At 41.6% G+C, this 24,311-nt stretch overlaps 1 protein-coding gene across 1 annotated transcript in view; it reads right to left on the bottom strand.

The window, feature by feature from the left end:
* LOC126282139 (tetratricopeptide repeat protein 5-like) overlaps window positions 1–24,311 on the bottom strand; it is a 122,720-nt gene that overhangs the window by 92,404 nt on the left and 6,005 nt on the right. Inside the window, exon 2 of the mRNA XM_049981641.1 lies at window positions 20,804–20,936. Within this exon, the coding sequence (XP_049837598.1) occupies window positions 20,804–20,936 (133 nt within the window). The remainder of the gene's footprint in view (window positions 1–20,803; window positions 20,937–24,311) is intronic.

Genomic DNA, 24,311 nt, shown 5'->3' with positions numbered 1-24,311 from the left:
CCCTGCCCTCTCATCAGCTTCTTACTCGCCAGTACTTCACTATGGTCACCTCTTTTTCATTCACTCTATATTTCAGTGAATATGTGAATCCTCAGCCACACAGTCTTCTCACTGTTTTCCTTCCAAAAATATTCATCCTGCTCTAAGTGCTTGGCTAGTCATATCACTACTTACACAATACTGAGCCTTCTTTGATGCCTGTTCCAATTTCTGATTTATGTGTATATCTACTGCTTAATGTCAACACCACATGGAGAGTAGTTACTATGATTTACTCTCAACTTTGTCCTACATCTGAATTTTGATGCTATTGTAAAAAGGAACATAAGATTCTCACAACATTTCAGTATATACTGTCTTACCTAGTTGGATTCTTTCTGAATTATAAATTTCTTCAATGTTAAAAAACATCTTCACATAGGTGTGTTGTACATGCACATAAAATCTACCACAATTAGTTTGAAAATGTTAACATTTCTATGCTCAATCAACTTTTACCTCTAGCCATAAAACAGCAAAGAAATGACAAAGAGTGTTAAGCAAAGGCTTGATTCTGGTATTTCTTCAACAGCATCATCCATTTAGGTAATCTTCCTCCCTATTTCACATACTTTACATTTGAGCCACTCTAAATGGGCTGCTAAAGATCTGGTGTCTGTGGAAGGGCACCCTCCTTCTACACACTTCACAAAATCCATAAACGTAACAGTTGTAACTTGGACACACAACACAACTAAAAATGTTAGTATAACTTTATTAGATTGTGGCATGTATGCCAATCACCATAACACAATTAGATAAGGCAAATGCATGCAAGCAGTAATCACATGATAACTGGACATGAGCACAGCATATCAGGGTTTAAATAAGCACTCACCAATAGGGCTCTATAGGAAATTCACAGTGTTGCTCTTTTGTGGTACACTCTTGCAGATGACAACACACTGCTAACGTGTGTGGCTTTAAAGTGTGTGGGCATTACTTCATTCTTCTTTCCTTCGGAAACATCTTGGATTCGCAAGATGTCAATGGTGTCTTCTTCCACAAGGCTCTGACTGAGATGAAGTGCTGAGGCTTAGGTCGAAAGTACCTGGGGTGCAGGCAGTGTCACAGTCCACCTTCTTGTGTCAACCCATATGATAGGATGGGTGATGTTGGTGCAGGCTCCATGTCCACATCAGATTCAGGGGCTGATGGTGGCAGTATCCCCACAGCTGGCTCTGGTGCGGATGGCAGCTGCATCGGTACAGGTAGTGGTATTGGAGAAGCTGCCCCAGGTTCATCCACTGGTTGACGGGGGACCCCCTTGTATGTCGTGGCAGGGACCCAGTCACATCAGGAAATCTGCAGAGCAACGCCGATTGGCATGGTGACATTGGTGCCCACTGTCCAGTCATCCATGCACAGGCACAACTGGTTGTAATGATGTGTACTCCTCCATACAGACACCGCAGAGACGGCAGCCGCGGCAATGGGTAACAATCAAACCCGCGTGCCCAGACAGCCACCCTGGGCCAGAAATGGGACGATGGCTGCATACATTGGCGTCCCTGGCTGGGCCATAGGAGATGCAGTAGCATCCCGGGATGGCATTGTAGAGCAGTTCAGTGAGGCTGTTGTCACCAAATGGCGTGAACTGATCGGAAGACAAATTGATCCAAGGCAACATCAGACAGGAACCAAATACGTACATTTTCATTTTGTGTTTTGAATGTTCTAACTAACCTTTGAGCCTCACTGCTGAAAATGTGGCAAAGCCCATGGGTATTGCAGAAGGGGGCAAACTCCTGCGATCCAAACTGAGGGCCATTATCAGAGACCAACATTGCTGCAGGTCCTTTGATGAAACAAATTTTCAACAGGGCTGCCGAAGTGGACGGGCAATGAACAACATATGAAAACCGAGAGAAAGCACGAATTAAGGAATGTGCCATTGAATCAATGTGGAGATGGTCCCAGGCATGCAAAGGTTGTGGCCACAGAGACAACATTGCCTGCAGGGCAGCTTGTTGCAATACACATTGAGAATATGCCGTAACCGAATGAGTAATGTCAACATCCAACCCAGGCCAAAAAAAATGATGGCAGGCTAACACATTGGCATGTGACACCCCTCTGTAATCACCATGCAGCAATTGTACGATTCCCAAACAGAGACCTGAGGGAGAGCTGAGCAGTCTGTATCAAGGAGTAGAACAAAATCGACAACAAAGAAATGATTCTGAAACACACAGTAGTTACAGAGGGGGTCGGATACCCACGACTGAGGTGCCTCAGGCCAGCCAAGTTGTATTCACTTGTATCACTTTCTGTAAAATCAGATCGATAGCACCAGCTCGCACGACCTGAGTGCTAGTGATTGGAAGACTATCAACAGTTTGTTGAGTGCATTCATCAACATGGAAATATAGTAACTCCTTCTGTTCAAACACTGGGTCCCAACCAGCCAGAAGACGGGAAAGCATGTCAGCATTTGCATGGTTAGCCATGGGGCAGAAATGATTTACGTAGTTGTACTGAGAAAGGAATAGTGCCCAACATTGAAAGCAATGTGCTGCTTTGTCTGGCAATGACACTGACATGTTAAACAGTGACACTAACAGTTTGTGATCCATGATGAGAAGGAATTTTACACGAAACAGGAAAACATGAAACTTCTTTATGGCATAAACAACAGGGAATTTGTGAATATTTGTGAATATCTAGTGAATATTTGTGAATATCTCTTTGGAGCCAAATTAAGAATCTTCTACACATATGCAATAGTCCTCTTGGAACCATCAGAATATTTATGATGTAACAAGCCCCTAGCCCATGTTGGGATGCATCTGTTGCTAACACTAAATGTTGACCCAGTTGATGTGTTATGAGGCAAGATGCAGATTGTAACAAAGACTTCAGTTTGGAAAACACCATTTCAAATGTCTGTGACCTGTGGAAGTATGTTCCCTTACGCATCAAGGCATGTAACAGTTGTGCAACAAGCACCGCCCCCAACAAAAACAGATGATAATAAGCAGTCTTACCTTAAAAAACCTGAAGTTCCTTGACTGATGTAGGATTGAGAAGAGCCACAACAGCAGAGACATTCTGATGAAGGTGTTCGACACCAACGCTAGAGACCTTGAATCCAAAATAAACAATAGAATGCTGAAAGAAGCGACACTTTTCCAAATTGCATTTTAACCTGGTGGCCTGTAACACTGGAAAGAGAGTACATAAGTTGTTGAGATGTTCAGCAGTGGAGGAGCCAGAGACCCAAATATCATGCAGATAGCTGAGACAGCCAGGCACAGACCTTGTTCAAGAATCCGTTGAAAAATCACTGGAGCACTAGCCACGCTAAATGGTAACTGCAAGTATTGCTACAATGCAAAAGGTGTGTTAATGGTCAAGAGTTGTTGAGAGTCAGCATCAATGGAAAGCTCCAGATATGCATCAGAGAAGTCAATCTTGGAAAAATACTTACCACCAGTGAGCTTAGAAAAAAGTTCATCAGGGCACGGCAAGGGATATGTGTCAATGATAGACTGAGCATTGACAGAAGCTTTGAAGAGGAAGTAAGTCAGCTGTGCCCTTTCAGAGGAACCATCCAGGCATTTGCCTGGAGCGATTTAGGGAAATCACAGGAAACCTAAATCAGAATGGCCGGAATTGGGATTGAGCCATCATCCTCCCAAATGCGAGTCCAGTGTGCTAAACACTGCGCCACCTCACTCAGTCGAAATGGAGTCTGGCTGAAGGTGTCATGGTGATGTGGACTTTGAAATTATTGGCACAACCCAAAACCACAAAAAAACATTATGAAAAATTCAGAGCATAAAGAGTTAAACTCTGTGTAAGGCACTTGTTCAGAGATGAGATTAACTTCATCGGAAATAGTAAATCCGAGATGGTTAAAGGCATTCAAGCCAAACAGGTTTTCGCTGCATGCACTGTTCATCACTAGAAAAGTCAGCGGATTAACAACAGATTTACATGTGACTGGAGCCAAGAAATTACCTAATATCAGAACACTTTGTTGATTTTAGGTGACTAATGTATATGACAATGGCGCTAAAGGGGGAGAAACCAAGTCCATGTATGTCTGCAAGTTGAGTATTGACACAGCAGCACAAGTGTCAACTTGCATGTGTAGAACCTTCTGATGAACCTTGACATCAATAAAAAGATTATTGGGTGCAACAGAGATTGCTCATACACAACTGACATCCATGACAATGTCTGCAATAGGCTGTTGGGATTTTACATTACAAACAGGAGCAACGTGGCCCATTTTGTTGCACTGGTGGCAAATGGCCAACAACTTAAGACAATCCAGTCTACCATAAGTGACAAAACACAATGAACAAGAAGGAAGTGTGGAATGTTTGTGCTGTTTTTCATTACCAGGCTTGTTGTGCTGTTGCTGCAGCTGTGGCTGCTGCAGCGCGTTGGGCCAGCCGCCATGATGTTTTGCTCATGTGCGGACCACTGTCACCATATCGTCCCCCTGTGAACCGTCCGACAAACAGTGGAGAGAGGTGGGGGGAGGGGAGGGAAGTGGGTTGAACTTCTGCAACCTCACACCACAATTCAGTTTGAGTACCTGTGGCCCTAGAAACCATAAATGATTGTGCAATAGTCAGAATATCGGAGAGGAAGGGGTTTTTACATTGAAGGGCCCACTCATGAACCTCATAATTGGGGCCAACTGAATTACTGCATTACAAACTATTTAATCGGTGTACAACTCCTTATATACATCAGTGACAGCTGAAACTGTGAAGCTCAGCTGCAAAGGTTTTATAGGAATGGTTTCTTGCAATGCTGATAGAACTCAACTCAAGTGGAAATGACATGCGACCATTCACAGCAGTATTTTGAACGAAGATCGCACGTGTTATCAAAAGAGAGTGAAGGCAGATGCAGCAGGGGGACCAGTTATCAAAGGAGTTGATACATATGAGCGATAACTGTCAATCAAAATGCATGTAAATTCTGCCACAGCTGTTTCTTGTACACTTCCCATTGTTCAAAAGTCTCGTCATAAGTTGGGAATGGCAGGGGATAAATAACCAAGGTAGCAACAGGCAAAACAGGAGGTGCAAGGGGTGACGCAGCAGGTGACATAGATTGAGATGGACCCGAACTGGCCAAAACAGAGGCAAGTGTTTGCAATACCTGGATTTGATATTGTCACATTGTGCCAAATGCCTCCTGCTGTTGGCTGAAATGCTGCAACACTGCAGTAAGAACCCGTTGCTGGTTAACCAGTTGGCATAGAAACTCATCAGCAACACCATCAGTCATCATCGGCACAACATTCTGCCAACTGCTGGGTTCCTCAATGGTAGAGATCTGTTCCTGACACAGTACTGTTTGAGAACCATCACATGAATGTCCTCTTCATTGGAAAATTGTGATGACTGCATATTGATTCCTCCATTGCATAGACATTTTCATTTGTGGTGGACATCGAATGCCTTCCTTGACAATTGCTTCTGTGTGCCCTCGGTCAAATTGTCACCGTTTGGCCATGGTTGGACATGACATTGTATGTGGCTAAAATTTCGTGGAGAATCTGTGTGCAATATAGATACTTTGCCCACGTGACTCATAAGGTCCTGCCTCTTTGATTTTGTAGTATGTTTCCAGTTGCTTTGTCATTTCCCTTTCACCCTGTGATGCAACTGTTACCCATACCGCAGCAGATATGTGTTTACAGGAAACGCAGAATATGTACTCTCTTATGACAGTGCATCACTTTTATTACATGATGGTCTCAGCTTGGGACAACACATGTAGCTTACTTTTTGAAGAACCCAGATATCTTCTGTTTTTCTACCTCTACATGTATCTCATCACCAGCAGAAATCACAGGAGAATTACTCTGAACCATTTTTATTTCAAATGCCTTAAAAATTCAGTCATGATTTGAACCATTAATAAGACTTTTGAGAGAAAAGAAACTTCATGATAACAAAAACAGATTTCAGCTGCCATAATTTTGAGAGATAAACTACTCAAGATTTAAACACTCTTCTTTTTTCTCGCAGAGGTGTAGGGACAAAATGAGAACTGCCTTTCCAACAGTTGGGACTGAGGCAGAATAGGAAAGTTCTCTCGACAAAAAAGACATGTTCAGCTCCAGTGGTTCAGCAGGTGGGCCATGCTCCTTTGACCTGCCGTATAGTTGGCAGCAGCTCTGTTTTTTGAAGTCAAAAGTTTACATGATTGTGGCACCGGTGTAGCCATAAAAGGCCTGGTCATCACTGCTTTCTGCCCTGTTAAGTTCTTTGAAATGAACCAGCAGCTGCAGCTTAGCACAGTCGTGACACATCTCTCTACAGCCATTTACCACCTTGCAGTTAGCAGCAGTTTATCTGCTCATCATCTCGAACAGAATGCGGCAATGTTGTTCATGAATGCTCACCATGTTGATTGCTTGGCGAGAATGAGTATCTAGTGCTACTGGTACAAACACAAATCAATAGAACAAGCCATGTGATAAGATTCATCACAGTCTCCCCCGTGTCACTTCGATCTGCTCTCTGCAGTCCAGTACTCTCTGTCTCAGGCTTCTGTGTACTTAACTACAGTTTCTGTATGTGTGCTCTATGTTGTTCATAATGTTAGGGAAGTCTGCCATCACTTAAATGTTGTGTTCTACTTTACTCAAATGTCAGAATACTCAATGTTTGTGTTACTCCTTATTTCTTTATTATTAGAGTTATGGTATACTCCCAATTTCCAGTATCTGACAAATTGGGGACCATAGAGAGTGGAAAGGAGCATATAGGGAGGAGAAAATATACGAGATTGTAGCTGCTGCTGCTGCTGGTTGTCATGGTCATAATTCTGTTGTTATGGTCATAATTCTGATAATGTACTAGAAGCCCCTTTGGTCCCTCAGTAGTTATTAATATTTCTAGTAAATACTCATGACTCAAACACTTTGTGATTGGAGAACAGCTGTGATATTCTTGATGAACATCGTGTGAAGGTAATGACAAACACTTGAGGTGCCATGTCATTGATAGCCAGCCAACTTAACTACACCAGATGGAATGGAGGCTCACGTTGTCGGAGTGGGCAAGGGGAAATAAAAGGGAAGCAGGAAGTGGGAAGGAGAACTGGGGTAGGGCAGCTGATGGCTCACAGGGAGGTAGAATTGTGGCACTGGTGTGCTCTTTCTAGCTGGAGATGGGGAGTTGTGTACAGTGCACGGTGACACAATCAAGTGGACTGCAAGAGGGAGTCAGAACACGGGAAGAGCGAGACTGTGGAGAGGAATGAGTAAGTGAGTGAGTGTAGGACGAGTGGAGCTGTGGTAAAAGGGTGGGGGTGGGTGATGGCAGGAGCTGGTGGAAACTGATGCCAGGAGGGTTACAAGGTCAAAGAATGTACTGTGAGGGCAATTTTTGTCTACACAATTTGGAGGAGCTGGTGTTAGAGACAAGGCTCTGAATTGCAAGGATTGTGAAGCAGCCAATGAAATTGAGCATGTTGTGGTCAGCTGAGTGTTCCACCACTGGGTTGTCGACTCCACTTTAAAATGCAGTTTGGCAGTCGCCATTAAGTTGGGTAGACAGTTGGTTGGTGGTCATACCTTAGTAAGATGCGGTGTACAAGTTATAACAAATCTGCTATACATGATAAAACTGCTTCTGCAGTTGGTCCTGCTTCTGATAGGACTGGGTAAGCCCGTGATAAGAATAGGACAAGATGTACCAAGTGGGCATATCGCTTTCCATGGGAGTATGACCCCTATGGCAAAGGGTTAGGAGTAGGTGTGACTTGAGGACGAATGGGTATATTGTGTAGATTGAGTGAGCACTGGGACACCACTTCAGCTGGAGTGGAAAGGATTTTGTATGGGGTGTTTCTCATTTCCAGGCACCATGATAAGAAGTGGAAGCCCTTTTCAAGAATAAATATCAGTTGTTCCATTCCAGTCTGATACTGAGGGTTATAGGGGTGTGCTCTTTTGCACCTGGTTTCTGGAGGGGTGGTCGGGATATTAGGGGAGTGTGTGGATATGGTTCAGCATATCTGTTTACAAACTAAGTTTGGGGCATAATACCAATTTGTGAACCTTATTAAGAACTTCAGCATAGTGAGTGAGGGACTGCTCATCACTGCAGACGTACTGACCACAGTGGTTGGACTATATGGGAGAGATTTTATGGTGAGAAAGAGATGACAGTTATCAAACTGCAGATAATGTTGATCATTTATCACACACACTTAGAGTGTGTGATATGGGAGAGTTTTGTAGGGAGCCATCAGAGAGGCAGAGGTCAACATCCAGGATGCTTGGCTGAGAGGACCAGTCAAGGCTAATAAGAGAGAAAGTGTTGAGGCTGTGGAGGAATGAGGATGGCATGTCTTGACTCTCGGATCAGGTCATGAATATACTGTCAATGAACCAGAAGTAGACAAGGGGTTTGCAATTTTGGATGGCTTGCAAGGTTTTCACTAGATGGCCTATGAATCGGTTGGCACAAGATGTTATCCTGCAGCTATTTGTGGCTGTGTATTGTGGATTTGTACAAGTATGTTCCCCTTAAAGGAGAAGTGGTTATGCATAATTATTTAGTTTGTCCGGTCTATTAGGAATAATGTGATGAATATGTAGTTGGTTGAATGTAGGGAGAGGTGATTTTAGACAACTGCAAGGTTTGTAAGATGTTGGAGCATAGGGAGGTGGTATTAACAGTGACGTGTAGGGATTAAAGTGGTATTGGGGTGGGGAGGGTTGACAGGTGGTGAAAGAAATGATCTGTGCCTTGATATGGAAAAATAGGCTGCAGATGGTAGGTATATGTGTTGGTGAACGAGAGCCAAGATTCTTTCCATAACAACACAGAACCAACATGGTTATTGGAGTAATGCACACAGTTGAAAGCTGCATGCATTAGCAGTGTGTTGTCATTCACAAGAGTGCACCACAAAAGAGCAACACTGTGAACTTCCAATAGAGCCCGCCATGGGCAAGTGCCTATTTAAACCCTGCCATGCTAAGCTTGCATTCTGTTATCATGTTACTGCTGCTTGCATACAATTGCCTTATCTTATTGTGCTCAGTGTATGTTATGGTGATTGGTGTGCATGCCACAGTCTAATAAAGTTATACTAACATTCTCGGTTCTGCTGTGTGTACAAGTTACAACACAAGTGATGATGTGATGATAAGTGCGGCTCCGAAAGCCCATATTAAAGATGTTTCAATGAATGGTTCACATGCTGACACTTGTTGATGGCCCAGTACTGAAATCTGCAGTAAATGAAGAAGGGTAGCACTTCTGTCACATTGAATGATTCTCTCCAGTCATGGTCTCGTTCTTGCAGTATCTTTTTGGCACCGCAGTGATGTCAGAGATTTGATGTTTTACCGGATTCCTGATATTCAAAGTACACTCGTGAAATGGTCATATTGGAAAATTCCCACTGCATTACTACCTCAAAGAAGCTGCATGCATCGGCTGTAACAACACGTTCGAACTGACTTTCATCTTGATAACCTACAATTGTAGCAGCAGTAACTTATCTAACACTTGGGTCAGAGATTTATTGTCTTACAAAGGTGTTGCTGACCACAGTGCCATATTCTGCCTGTTTACACATCCCTGTATTTGAATATGCATGTCTATAGCAGTTTCTTTGCCGTTTCTGTGTACAAAGGTCCTATAACAGCTGTACTGCAAGACAGAGAGTGAAAGTGGCATTTTGATCTAGCAACTCCCTTAGACATGCAATACACAAGGAGAATGTTCATAAGGACAAATATCCTAACTGAGGAGTATATAAGATGAAGGGCTAAAATTGCCAGAGCACATACATTGGCCAAACTGGAAAAGTGTTTAAAAGAAGGTGAACATTTGAAAACAACTAAACATACAGTAGGTGAAATACATGAAAGTACGAAAATCATCCACACTACTGATAAAGGTCCTTAGTTAAATGTTTTGGAAGAATAGCAAATTTTCGTAAAAATGAAGAAAAACCCACAAAATTTACTAAACAAACAAAGTGAATTTAATTTACATCTGTTCCAGTTCTCTGCTGAAGTGCTGTAGATAAGCAACCAAAATATAATACCGGTCATACCATCCTAACAGAAATATTTTTAAGAACAGTAGTTTTGAACGCATTTATTTAGAGACATTTTTAAATATATATTTTTATAATGTATTTTGAAAGATATTTTTATTTTTACAGAGGTACTAATGTTTTTGAATGATAAGCAAATACGTACAGATATGAGATGTCAACATACATGCCCAAAAAAGAGGCAATTAAAATACAACTTTCATTTCCTAGAGCTGCAAATAATATTTGGATAGATTATACCATGGATATTACAAGTACTCTTGTACAGTCAATTTCATCTTTGGCACTATCAATGTCATCATTTACTAATGTGCTTTAAACGTAAGATTACGTACTACAGTACAGCCTGACTAATCTTTACTGCTGTCAGCCAATTTTAAAGGCAATCTTTAATGTTGTCAGCCAACTTTATACATAAGTCACCATAGTGGAAGAAGAATATGTACTTTACGTAATGTCAATGTAAGTTTTCCATATTATTTCAATTTGTACCTTTTACAGCGTATATTCTGACGTTGCTCTTTTTCATTTGAAGAGCAAAACCAGTCAATAAAAGATACAAAGTGCAACTTGTGGTTGTTTTCAAAATCTTAGTTTTAACAATCACTTCCCTACAGACAATACCTGCTCTTGTTAAACATGTTTGTTTGATTTGTGGGAGAGCAACAAGGAAGTGCTGAAAAACCTGAATTTTCAGACACTTATTCCTTGCAAGGCTACTTATAAAACTGTGAGAATCAGTATTAAGTGTAGAATGTAGAAATTTACTTCTGTTGTTGTTGTTGTTGTTGTTGTTCTGGTCTTCAGTCCAGAGACTGGTTTGATGCAGCTCTCCATGCTAATCTATCCTGTTCAGGCTTCTTCATCTCCCAGTACCTACTGCAACCTACATCCTTCTGAATCTGCTTAGTGTATTCATCTCTTGGTCTCCCTCTATGATTTTTACGCTCCACGCTGCCCTCCAATACTAAATTGGTGATCACTTGGTGTCTCAGAACATGTTCTACCAACCAATCCCTTCTCCTAGTCAAGTTGTGGCACAAATTTCTCTTCTCCCCAATTCTATTCAATACCTCCTCATTAGTTATGTGATCTACCCATCTAATCTTCAGCATTCTTCTGTAGCACCACATTTCAAAAACTTCCATTCTCTTCTTGTCCAAACTATTCATCGTCCATATTTCACTCCCATACATGGCTACACTCCATACAAATACTTTCAGGAACGACTTCCTGACACTTAAATCTCTTCTTCAGAAATGCTTTCCTTGCCATTGCCAGTCTACATTTTATATCCTCTCTACTTCGACTATCATCAGTTATTTTGCTCCCCAAATAGCAAAACCCATTTACTACATTAAGTGTCTCATTTCCCAATCTAATTCCTTCAGCATCACCCAAGTTAACTCGACTACATTCCATTATCCTCATTTTGCTATTGTTGATGTTCATCTTATATCCTCCTTTCAAGACACTGTCCATCCCATTCAACTGCTCTTTCAGGTCCTTTGCTGTCTCTGACAGAATTACAATGTCATCGGCGAAGCTCAAAGTTTTTATTTCTTCTCCATGCGTTTTAATGCCTACTTCAAATTTTTCTTTTGTTTCCTTTACTGCTTGCTCAATATACAGATTGAATAACATCGGGGATAGGCTACAACCCTGTCTCACTCCCTTCCCAACCACTGCTTCCCTTTCATGTCCCTCGACTCTCATAACTGCCTTCTGGTTTTTGTACAAATTGTAAATAGCCATTCGCTTCCTGTATTTTACCCCTTCCACCTTCCGAATTTGAAAGAGAGTATTCCAGTCAAGATTGTCAAAAGCTTTCTCTAAGTCTACAAATGCTAGAAATGTAGGTTTGCCTTTTCTTAATCTATCTTCTAAGATAAGTTGTAGGGTCAGTATTGCCTCACGTGTCCCAATGTTTCTATGGAATCCAAACTGATCTTCCCCGAGGTCAGCTTCTACTAGTTTTTCCATTCGTCTGTAGAGAATTCGCGCTAGTATTTTGCAGCTGTGACTTATTAAACTGATAGTTCAGTAATTTTCACATCTGTCAGCACCTGCTTTCTTTGGGATTGGAATTATTATATTCTTCTTGAAGTCTGAGGGTATTTCGCCTGTCTCATACATCTTGCTCACCAGATGGTAGAGTTTTGTCCGGACTGGCGCTCCCAAGGCTGTCAGTAGTTCTAATGGAATTTTGTCTACTCCCGGAGCCTTGTTTTGACTCAGGTCTTTCAGTGCTGTGTCGAACTTTTCACACAGTATCGTATCTCCCATTTCATCTTCGTCTACATCTTCCTCCATTTCCATAATATTGTGCTCAAGTACATCACCCTTGTATAGACCCTCTATATACTCCTTCCACCTGTCTGCTTTCCCCTCTTTGCTTGGAACTGGGTTTCCATCTGAGCTCTTGGTATTCATGAAAGTGGTTCTCTTTTCTCCAAAAATATCTTTAATTTTCCTGTAGGCAGTATCTATCTTACCCTTAGTGATATGTGTCTCTACATCCTTACATTTGTCCTTTAGCCATCCCTGCTTAGCCATTTCGCACTTCCTGTCAATCTCATTTTTGAGATGTTTGTATTCTTTTTTGTCTGCTTCATTTACTGCATTTTTATATTTTCTCCTCTCATCAATTAAATTCTATATTTCTTCTGTTACCCAAGGATTTCTACCAGTCCTCGTCTTTTTACCTACTTGATCCTCTGCTGCCTTCACTACTTCATCCCTCAGAGATACCCATTCTTCTTCTACTGCACTTCTTTCCCCCACTGCTGTCAATTGTTCCCTTATGCTCTCCCTGAAACTCTGTACAGCCTCTGTTTTAGTCAGTTTATCTAGGTCCCATCTCTTTAAATTCCCACCTTTCTGCAGTTTCTTCAGTTTTAATCTACCGTTCATAACTAAGAGATTGTGGTCAGAGTCCACATCCGCCCCTGGAAATGTCTTACAATTTAAAACTTGGTTTCTAAATCTCTGTCTTAGCATTATATAATCTATCTTATACCTTCTAGTACCTCCAGGTTTCTTCCATGTATACAACCTTCTTTTATGATTCTTGAACCAAGTGTTAGCTATGATTAAGTTATGCTCTGTGTAAAATTCTACCAGGCGGCTTTCTCTTTCATTTCTTAGCCCCAATCCATATTCACCTACTACGTTTCATTCTCTTCCTTTTCCTAATATTGAATTCTAGTGACCCATGACTATTAAATTTTCGTCTCCCTTCACTATCTGAATAATTTCTTTTATCTTATCATACATTTCTTCAACTTCTTCGTCATCTGCAGAGCTAGTTGGCATATAAACTTGTATTACTGTAGTAGGCGTGGGCTTCGTGTCTGTCTTGGACATAATAATGCGTTCACTGTGCTGTTTGTAGTAGCTTACCCACATTCCTATTTTTTTTATTCATTATTAAACCTACTCCTGAATTACCCCTATTTGATTTTGTATTTATACCCTGTATTCGCCTGACCAAAAGCCTTGTTCCTTCTGCCACCGAACTTTAACCTATCAATTTCCCTTTTTAAATTTTCTAACCTACCTGCCCAATTAAGGGATCTGACATTCCACACTCCGATCCGTAGAACGCCACTTTTCTTTCTCCTGATGACGACGTCCTCTTGAGTAGTCCCCGCCCGGAGATCCGAATGAGGGACTATTTTACCTCTGGAATATTTTACCTAAGAGGACATCATCATTATTTAACCATACAGTAAAGGGAGCATGCCCTCAGGAAAAATTACAGCTGTAGTTTCCTCTTGCTTTCAGCCATTCACAGTACCAGCACAGCAAGGCCGTTTAGGTTAGTGTTACAAGGCCGAATCAGTCAATCATTCAGACTGTTGCCCCTGCAACTACTGAAAAGGCTGCTGCCCCTCTTCAGGAACCACACATTTGTCTGGCCTCTCAACAGATACCCCTCCGTTGTGGCTGCACCTACAGTACAGCTACCTGTATCGCTGAGACACGCAAGCCTCCCCACCAATGGCAAGGTCCATGGTTCATTTACTTCTAACCCCTACATATTGCTCCAGCAGGGACTGAGGATGACATCAGACTACTTACAGTGTACACAGAGTAGTCATTCTTCCCATATTTGTTATGCAGGTGGAACTGAGAGGAATCTTGATGTACTGTTTGCATCGAATTTTGCTGTAATTTGCTGTGTATGTATGTGGATATAGATATAAATAAATAAAAGCAACTCCCCTAGCTTTGTACCACAATCTGTTTTCTCAAATGTTCTTCCTTTGTACTTGTTTTTAACTCTTTATCAGTGCTGAACTGAATCTGGTACAGTACTTATTAATATACTCTCTCTGATGTATTTTCCTTCATTTACTCCTGTCTTTTTGTCATACAAGATGGATCCTTATTAATAAGAGTTTTAAGCAACTCGCCCTCCCCTCTCTTCACGCCGCACCCTCCCAACTCCCCGCCAGCCATTTCGACTTTTCTCCCCAGAAGAAGGATCATTATACTAATTGGACTAGAAATGCTGTAAGTATTCTTTTCTTTGGGTCTACTGGTTGTACTGTGAGTTCAGCTCCTGTAGCTACGTAACAGCCAGTTAGTCTGTCTCTCTGTGAATTTAAAAAATGAAATGGCGAGCCACAAGGATCAGTAGTGTGATGCACACACTGGGAGATGAGTGAGTGGTGGTGACAGCACCAGGACAAACAATGTTATCAGTTACAAAGAACTGTGATTGATTTTGATACATAATGTAGTGAGGCTAGCACGCCACTCCCCATTGCCCGAGTGGACGCTCGATTCCGCCTGTAGCTGCCAAGCTGGTGCCCTGCATTCCTGAAACTGTCAGATTTCAGAGACCATGGCCTTCGATGTCAGTGATGCCACAGATTGTGCTGTGACACTGTTGCACTTGGGGAACAGCCCCTCAGCTCTGCAAGAAGTCACAGTGGCAGTGTGTGGAGTCTGCCGTGTTCAGGACTCAACTCCTCATATAGGAGTTAGATGGCAGCTGGCATTCTGGCACCAATATCCACGAGGAACTCAGTGTAAGTGGTGGCAGGCACAAGCAGCAGGTCAGCAGGGCTGTGGCACCTGCTTCTGTGAAGGACTTAGTGCTGGTAGCAGGCTTGTCCAGTATGGCTCTGGCATTGTGGTAGTGCTGTGAGATTCCTGCGACAACAAGTGATCCCTGCCTCAAAGTCCAAGCTTATTTATATGCATCCAGTGCCCACTTGTTTTGCTAAAACCTGGCACCTAGTTACATTGCCAAAATGAGAGATTTTCCCTGGAATGGTGACACCCACTCGCTACGTGGTTACCGCTGAGGGGCGCCATTTACCGATGAGCTCGACTAACCACCCTTCGGAATCCACTGGTGTGTCTGTTAACTGTGACTCACACATTGCCATACTGGCGGCTACCAACCAGCAGTAGTTAGCACAATGATCTGTGCATTTCCATGCTACTCCTCCTTACTTTTGTTAAAGACTAATAATTATATGTCCAAAGACTGGGTCATGGCACTATACTGCCCTCCCCTACAGAGATGACAAAATACACAATACTAAATTGGCTACTGTTAACTACTCTGCAAATTACTGTATTAATCTCTGACTTTGTAAATCTATGTTTCATCCCTTGCTCATACTGCTTAATCTCACATCATCTCTCAAGGGTCCCCTGCGCTGTTCATTAACTCAGTGCTATAAAAACTTGCCGTGCTCATGCACAAAAAACTTCTAACTCCTTATTCCACACTAACAAACTAAAATGACTCTCTTTCTTTCTTAATCAATTATCCTTAACCTATCAACATCAAAAAAATATGGTCTGGCTTCATTCAACTTTTACATTTGGCATCTCGTACATCTATCCAGTGGTTTCTTAACCCTTTGCTTTGGAACAGCTTTGAGAAGTTTGTCCTTTTGACAACAGCTCTCCTTATGCTTCTCAATACAACATACTCCCGAAACTATCCTTAAGAGAAAACCACATACAGTACTCACATTTCCAAAACTTCAAAATATAGTCCCACTGACTCATCACACTGTAGCACTTGTTATGGACTGAATTCTCCTCAAAATGCTTGGCTTTCTGGCACTGCTGCTTACTCAAAACAACTTCATGGAGCCTAATAGTACTGTATCATGCAAATTACTCCTTAATGTATTTGTACATGGTTTAACTGGTTTGTCTTGTATACCAGGTGCACCTCGTAATGACTCTACATTGGCAACAGCTTTCTGTTGCCGAAGATTAACTTTGGCCTGATATTCAGTCAGAACAGCTCACTGTGCATGTCAGCTGCTTGCCATGTAATGCTGTGACTCAGAATTTGTGCTCGCATCACATTCTGAATCTCTAGCATACCTCTTCAAAAGATTAAGCCCTGTCTACTTGATGATACACTCTACAAACCCACCATCTCATTCTTTTCATCCATTCATCCTGCTACTCAGGAAATATCTGTGCCTGTACCATCTCAGCCACAACAATTACAACACAACTACCAACAACTTCTCATGCATTCCCTGTAGTATATAAAATGACAAAACTGTCTGCAGTTACACTCTGCATGATGCAAAAACCCTCGGCATGTGCACCTCCCCGTGCATCTGGCTCAGTCTCCCTGGCCTCAACACAACACCCATTATCTCTCAAGGGGGCAGATACTACTGCACTTAACTCACCCATGTTGCTATCCTCATCACTTCAGTATGCGTCCGGAACTACATTTACCCCAGACTCCACATTTTCACTGGATATGGGAGTTGGTACTACTACATTAGTTTTTTTAACTTCCACAATGTCATTATTCTGTGCCTCGACAAGTTTAAGTTCATCAACGATAGGCAGATGTTCCTTGGGAACAAGTGTGCTTGTCTATTTCAGCTTCCTCCTTCTCCTTCCTCTCTGCTTCCTTTCTACCTTTTCCAAAATCAATGTATTCCTCATATCTCGAAACCCGCTTTCCATTATTATTTCTTCTCGGTCACTTCTCTCTATACCCCAGAGATCTGTGATAAGTCACTTCCTTCACCTCAGTGTCGAGTGCTTCCAATCTCTCATTCTTCCCCATCTTTTCTGCTTGCAATTTATCTACTTCACCTCTTAAAATTCTCAATACCTCCACCCTGGTAGCTCCTTGCATATTGCCAACCCTGCTTCATGAGGTACTGATGATGATATAATTACCTCCAGTCAGTTACACAATCATAGGCAAGAGGGAACAAAAACACTACAACATACCCCTGTCCTAACACTCCTCACTACCTTACTTGATAAAATGCTAAGTCACACTACTTCCTCCAAACAAAACAAACAATATTGTGACAACATATAACTGTAACACTTACACATTACTCCTCACACAACTTATTCATTCTTACATAAGTGGCTGCTTATACTCATTATTATTATACTTGTACACCGAAACAATGACTTAGCATCAGCTACTGAATCCTTACTCAAGGTTAACAGCTTATATACTACTATACAATGAGCCATATCTCTTCCTCATGACACCCATATTTCAGATACTGACCACGTGAAAAATAAGATTTATATTTGTGCCTCCTCAAAAATATCATTTGCATTCACCTGTTTCCCACTGAACTTACAAGTACATCACAACCCGTGCGAAAACCCGTGACTTGTCATAATTGTCACCACAAAAAAACAAAACAGCGTAAACGCATGAAAATGTTCGATAAACTGTTTGCATGCCACGGTCAAGTCATCTTCTTCACCAACGGGTGGCAGTTGAAGGCATTGTTTGCTGCTCCTGCTATCAGCAAAACAGTGTGGAGACGGGCTTGAAAATCCAGCTTCTAACTCCACTCTGTAGCATGCTGGGGGATGTCAGAGTGGTAGTGACAGGTTGTGGGGGCCAGGGCAAACACTGCTAACTGTTAAAACAAACTTCTATTGATGTTTACACATGACATAGAGAGACAGGCATGCGTCTTCCTGTTGCCCCTGGCTGGTGCTGATGAACAAGTGGCAGCTTCCACTCGTAGCTGCTGAGCTAGTATCCTGCAGCCTTTGGAGGCCACAGCCGTTGATGTCAGCAGCACTAACATTGTGCCACTGTGCCGTTCCACTTGGGGAATGGCCTCTCGGCTCTGCCTGCAGCTGCGGTGGTGCTGTGTGGAGTCTGCAGGGCACGGGACTCGACTCGCTGCCCTGGGACAGGAGTCGGGCAGTGGATTGCGCTGTGGTGCCATGTCTCACCAGGAACTCAGCATCAGTGGCAGCATGCACAGGTGGTAGGTCAGCTGGGTTGTGCAGTAAGTCCCATGAAGGACTTCAAGCTGGTGGCAGGTACAGCCTGGTCTCGAACCTGGCAGCTGGTGGTGGTGCCCAGTCATCTCGCTGTCCAGCGTAGCTGTGGTATTGTAGCAGTGCTGCTAACTTCCAGCAATGCCAAGTCACTGCTTCCTCAAAATCCGGACTTATTTATATTCCTCTGGTGTCCATTTGTTTCACTAAAACCTGGTGCCCAGTCCTGTCACCATAACAAGAAACTCACCCCAGTTTGATGTCACCACCACAACTGCTACACAGTAACCACTGTGCGGTGCCATTTACCACTGAGCTCGCCTATATCCTTCCTTTGTAATCCACTGTTGTGATTCACATATCACCAGACTGGCTGTTACCAGGCCACAGCTGTCGCTGTAATAATCTATGGCACTTCCATGCTACTTCTCCTTACTTTCATTAATGACTAATAATTTTCTGACCAAAGACTGGGTTGTTGCATTACAAAACTTATCATAACTAACATGAACCTTTTGCACATCTTTCTGTCTAACATTCAGTACCTCTCATGTTATACAGTAATAGCTCTTGATTCTAAATGACACAGCAATTTTGTTTTCGGGAGAAGACTACTAATACCACCAGCCAATAACATAATATGAAAAACATACCTTCAGTATGCATTACTAAAGCTGCAAGTGGTTCACAAAGGAGCTCACTATACACTCATAAAACTCTTTGATCATTTGCCCAATAGCATAAAATGTCTGAAAGGTACACAATAAATTTTAAATTTAATCTGAAATCTCTTCTTCCAGACAACTCCTTCTGTTCCACAGATGAACATTTAAGTAAACCCTAACAACCGGTGAAGTATGGTAGAAAAATATTGTTACTTTGTATCTTACTTGTAACATGAAGGGCTAAAAGGTTTAACTACATGATTGTTGGGGGGGGGGGGGGGGGGATTGGGTTATTTGGGGGAAGAGAGCAAACTGTGAGGTCATCAGTCTCAATGGATTAGGGAAGGATGGGGAAGGAAGTCGGCCATGCCCTTTTGAGGGAACCATCCCGACAATTCCCTGAAGCGATTTAGGGAAATCACAGAAAACCTAAATCAGGATAGCCGGATATGGGATTGAACCGTCATCCTCCCAAATACGAGTCCAGTGTGCTAACCACTTCCTCGCTCGGTCGAAACGGAGTCTGGCTGAATGTTTCATGGTGATGTGGATAGCCATATAATAAGAATTTGGGGATCATCAGAGAAATCTTTGAACCATGTATGGGATTGCTGATATGTGCACTTCTTGTTACATTTCTGGAGCTGTTCACTATGAAGCCTCCATTTAATGTCACAGCTGCTTGGTACACCACATTACAGTCTCAAATTGAACAAAGCTTTTTGTTAGGTGAGACTGAAGGAACTTAGTTCTCAACTTTTCCTTTCTCTTGTATCACTTTTATATAAATTTTGTTACTCTTTGGAGCAGTTTTTCTGAAGACTTTGTAATGTAACCTGCAGGAAAAAAAGCTTCAGAAATACAAGTGTCACACAACTGTGGGGTACCAACAGCTGGGTTTCAAAATAAAGCATTTTCAGCATCTGCGTAAATTTTTTACATTATCTCCTACCTTCAATTATTAATTAATTACCAATGATCCTTTTTTGGTAAACCTGATATTATATTTAACAGTTGTTGACATGGAGGACCTAACAGCCACATATGGTGCCAATCATTGTCATATTTATATACTAGTTACTGGTTGTGCCAATGCACAATACTATTTTATTTATTTTACTTAGAAATTTTGTCTATGGAATCTTCAATGAGATCATCTCCCATACTTACCAACAATGAAGGACAACTATTGGTGGGAAAGATAACAAAGCGATAAATGATGATGGTGATGATGAGGCTGTTCCCATCCATTGCCAGACAGAAATAAATGAAAGCCTTCAGGTGAAGTGAACAAATGTGGACTCAGGTATTCTTGTAAATCTGAGGTGGATGAGAAACTGTAAATGCATGATTCTCCACAGAAATAAATTCTAGAATAGCCAAGTGCACCAAAAAGAAAATTTAAGAGAAACAATGACACGATACCTTTGTTGCGTCAAGCAAACTGAAAAGCACATTTTGAGAAAAAGAAAAATGCAGAAAAACTCAATGAAAAAGAAAAAAAAAAGAGACAGAGCACAGACAAAGAAAAATTATCCTAAATTGGAAAGGAAAAAATGAAAAGATAAACATGAAGTGGAGGCAAATTGCTCTATAGGTGTCTATAGTTCCTGTTTTTAATCAATATTGTCCTTAGTGTTTGCTATTTTTTGTGTTCAGTATTGCAGAGTATGGTCATCAGTAACCACCTGTCCATGTCTTTTAGCTGGTTCTGCTGATGCAATAATAAATGAGTGAATGTTAATATATGAGATATTTCTTAAACATACCTTTCAGCCTTTCAATTATATTTACTGTTTCTTTCATTTTGTCAGTTACATCTTTATTCTTCCGTGATGCATCATCTATAGAATGGTTCTCAAAATAATGGTCTCTGAATGTAAAGAGTTGTTTCACTTTGTCCTTAAAAAAAAGAAAAGAAGACTTGTAAATGAAAGTTTAAAACTAAAATTTAACAGTAAAAATAACTAATTGGTACACAATATTAATTCTCACAAAATGGGGGTTAGACAGTACAATCTGCAAGCTGAAGATAAAATACATCAACCTATAAAATGATGGAAGGAAGAAAGAGATAGGAGTAAAAGAAGGGCAAGGGGACTTAAGCGAGTAAAACGCCAGTGGCCATGCCATGTTGGTAACACCAGTTGCTGCCCAACCACCGAAGGTAAGCAACATGGGGTGTGGCTAGTATTTGGATGTGTGACCATTCTGGGGAAAACTGAGTGCCAATGGTTTTAAGGACACACAAGTCACCAAAGTGGCACCCAATGAAAGATATGCACCAGGCTGTGGTGCGACGTGACATTTTTTACAGCGTACAGTGTTGTATGTAGAGGGAAACCACTAGATTTGCTATATCTTACATTGCATTGATTTTAAAACAATAACACATGAAGAACTCAGGCGTATAAGGTAATCAGAACGATACAGTTTCAGGCACGTAAAAAAGGAAAAGAAGCTACTGCAGAGACTGTATGAAAAATTTTCTACTGTTCTGAAATTTTCAAACTACCTGTACATTATCTGATTTAAGGATCAAGTACTGGTATGCTTGAAATCATCAACCAACAACTACAATTACTAAGCATGATAGTATACGAATTAACATCTTTCCTTTAGTGATTGACACAGTGTGTAGGAAGAAATATTAGTTTAAAAAAGTGTACTTCACAAATAAGGGTAAAAATAAAATACATAAACATCTTATTTTTATGTCTAGTAGCTTCCTTTCCATTTGAATTCCACAGAAAAGTAGTAGAAGCATTGCAATTACCAAGATCATGATTTTGTTTGTGTCAAAATACTTTTCATCTGAAAGTAATCTCAAAAATTTATTTACAATGTTATGAAAAGGATAGAATGTTACTCACAGTAAAGATGCAATGTTCAGTTGCAGATAGGTACAACAAAAAGCTATTACACATTTAGCTTTCGTCCAAATCCTTCTTCAGAAAAGGAACACACACATTCACACAAGCAAGCACACTTCACACACACATGACAGCCATCTCCACCTGCTCCAGGCAGAAGAAGGCTTTGGCCAAAAGCTAAATGGATAACAGCCTTTTTGTTCTGCCTGTCTGCAACTCAGCACATCATCTTTAGGGTGAGTAGAAATCTATCCTTTTCATAATATTATTGATATTCTTACCTGGACTTTCAATTGTCAAAAATTTGTTTGTCCTCGAATTTCTTATTTACACCTAAGATACAACTTAGCAAATGAATGGTAACGAGATGGGGAGCTATTAATATCAATGGGGGCTACTCTGGGAAGAAGGTAGAGCTGGCAGAGGCTGCAAGTAAGATGGGGCTGGACGATTTAGCTGTTAGTGAGATTCGGGTAAGGGGTGAGAATACAAGGTCTACCTGTCAGGAGTCAAAGCAGGAATAGCACAATGGGATGTAGGGCTTTACATCAGGAAAGAAATGGAACCCAGCGTAGTTGCAATAAGGTATGTAAACAAATGACTGATGTGGATAGATTTGACAGTGTCTAGCAAGAAAATTAGGATTGTGTCAGTATATTCGCATTGTGAAGGGACAGATCAAGATAAGATGGATAGAAGATGCACTCAGTGATGTAGTTGTTAGAGTAAAGGACAAGGACAGTGTTCTGCTCATGGGTGATAGGATTAGAAATCGAACAGAAGGGTATGAAAAGGTTATGCATAAATTTGGAGAGGATATGGAGGCCAACAGGAACAGGAAACAACTCTTGGATTTCTGTGCCAGTATGGGCTTAGTAATCACAAACTCCTTTTTTTAAACATAAGAACATTCACCGGTATACTTGGGAAGGCAGGGGAACCAGACCTGTCATTGACTGTATAAAGGCACGCGATTTAGCTCACGCAGACTGGCGTGAGGTCTGGAACAGGACAAGGAAATTAGAATTTAGAAACAACAGACACAGCTGGTGGAATACTTAACTTTAATCCATTAATGACGAACGTTGCTCGTGACATTACATGATTCACAGTATCAATAGTAACAGATAATGGCGCCTTGCTAGGTCATAGCAAATAACATAGCTGAAGGCTACGCTAACTATCGTCTCGACAAATGAGAGCGTATTATGTCAGTGAACCATCGCTAGCAAAGTCGGCTGTACAACTGGGGCGAGTGCTAGGAAGTCTTTCTAGACCTGCCGTGTGGCGGCGCTCGGTCTGCAACCATTGATACTGGCGACACGCGGGTCCGATGTATACTACCGGACCGCGGCCGATTTAAAGGTACCACCTAGCAAGTGTGGTGTCTGGCGGTGACACCACACAAGCAGTTAATTTAACAGTGCACACTCTGTCTAGGATAATAGTTTGCTCCATTTATTTACATCACACGTGGTAAAGAGACAATACCAAATCCCTATTAGCAAACTCCCCTAACCAAACATTCTTCCTTGTAGGAGATTTTAATCACACACAGTCTGCTTTGAGGGTCTAATAACCATCTGCCTCAGGCACTGAGTTGTGTAGAGATACTACTAATATGCACTTCAGCATTGGAAAGGGGGGGCGGGGGGGGGGTGGACACCCTCTGCCATTGACCTCTAACTTTTCACTGACCTGTCATTGAAGGCATTGTCCTGTTGTCCTGTAGGAAGTGGGTGGCTACTTTCAGTCCAGTGACTCCCCTCCCCATCATTTAACAGATATGGTTGAGAAGGATGCTCCACGGAGAAATTTGTACGCTGTGCACAAAATTGGTTTCTAACATAGCATTCAAGCTCTGATGTATTAATTTAAAACAATAATGCATTATGCCACTGATGCATACATTCAGAAGGACTTCAGTTAGTCTAAGAGGCAGCCTGACCCTTGGCAGAATGACAAATGACTATCTTCAATTAGAGGCAGTTGTGTGCCTCTATGATGTTTAGAATGGTGAATAACTGAATACAGGATCACAGCCTTCTTTGTCACAAGGGCAAGTACACCAAGAAGAAACCAACAAGGCAAAGAGTCTCTGTTACCATTGTTTTGGGGACTCCATAAAACACCTCCCCCACAAAACTATGGGAAACCAATGGGACAATTTCTGAGAGGCATACCAGGTTACGGATGACTGGTGTACTTTGAAGAGGGAAATCTTTAAACTCCAAAGACATCTCCCAGTCATCAAATGAATGTTTCTTTTCAGTTTCAGCCAAAGAAGCACAAAATCCAACTTTGTATCATCAATTAGCATTGATAGAGGATGGTTCACATTTATTTTACAAAACATGAAGAACATAACTGTCCTTTCTCTTGTGTATGGACTGTTCGCCCTCTC

This window comes from Schistocerca gregaria, chromosome 7 (genome assembly GCF_023897955.1).
Source record: "Schistocerca gregaria isolate iqSchGreg1 chromosome 7, iqSchGreg1.2, whole genome shotgun sequence".
NCBI classification, from domain to species: domain Eukaryota; kingdom Metazoa; phylum Arthropoda; class Insecta; order Orthoptera; family Acrididae; genus Schistocerca; species Schistocerca gregaria.
Note: the sequence above shows the minus strand (reverse complement) of the source record. Positions and strands in the feature narration are given on the sequence as shown.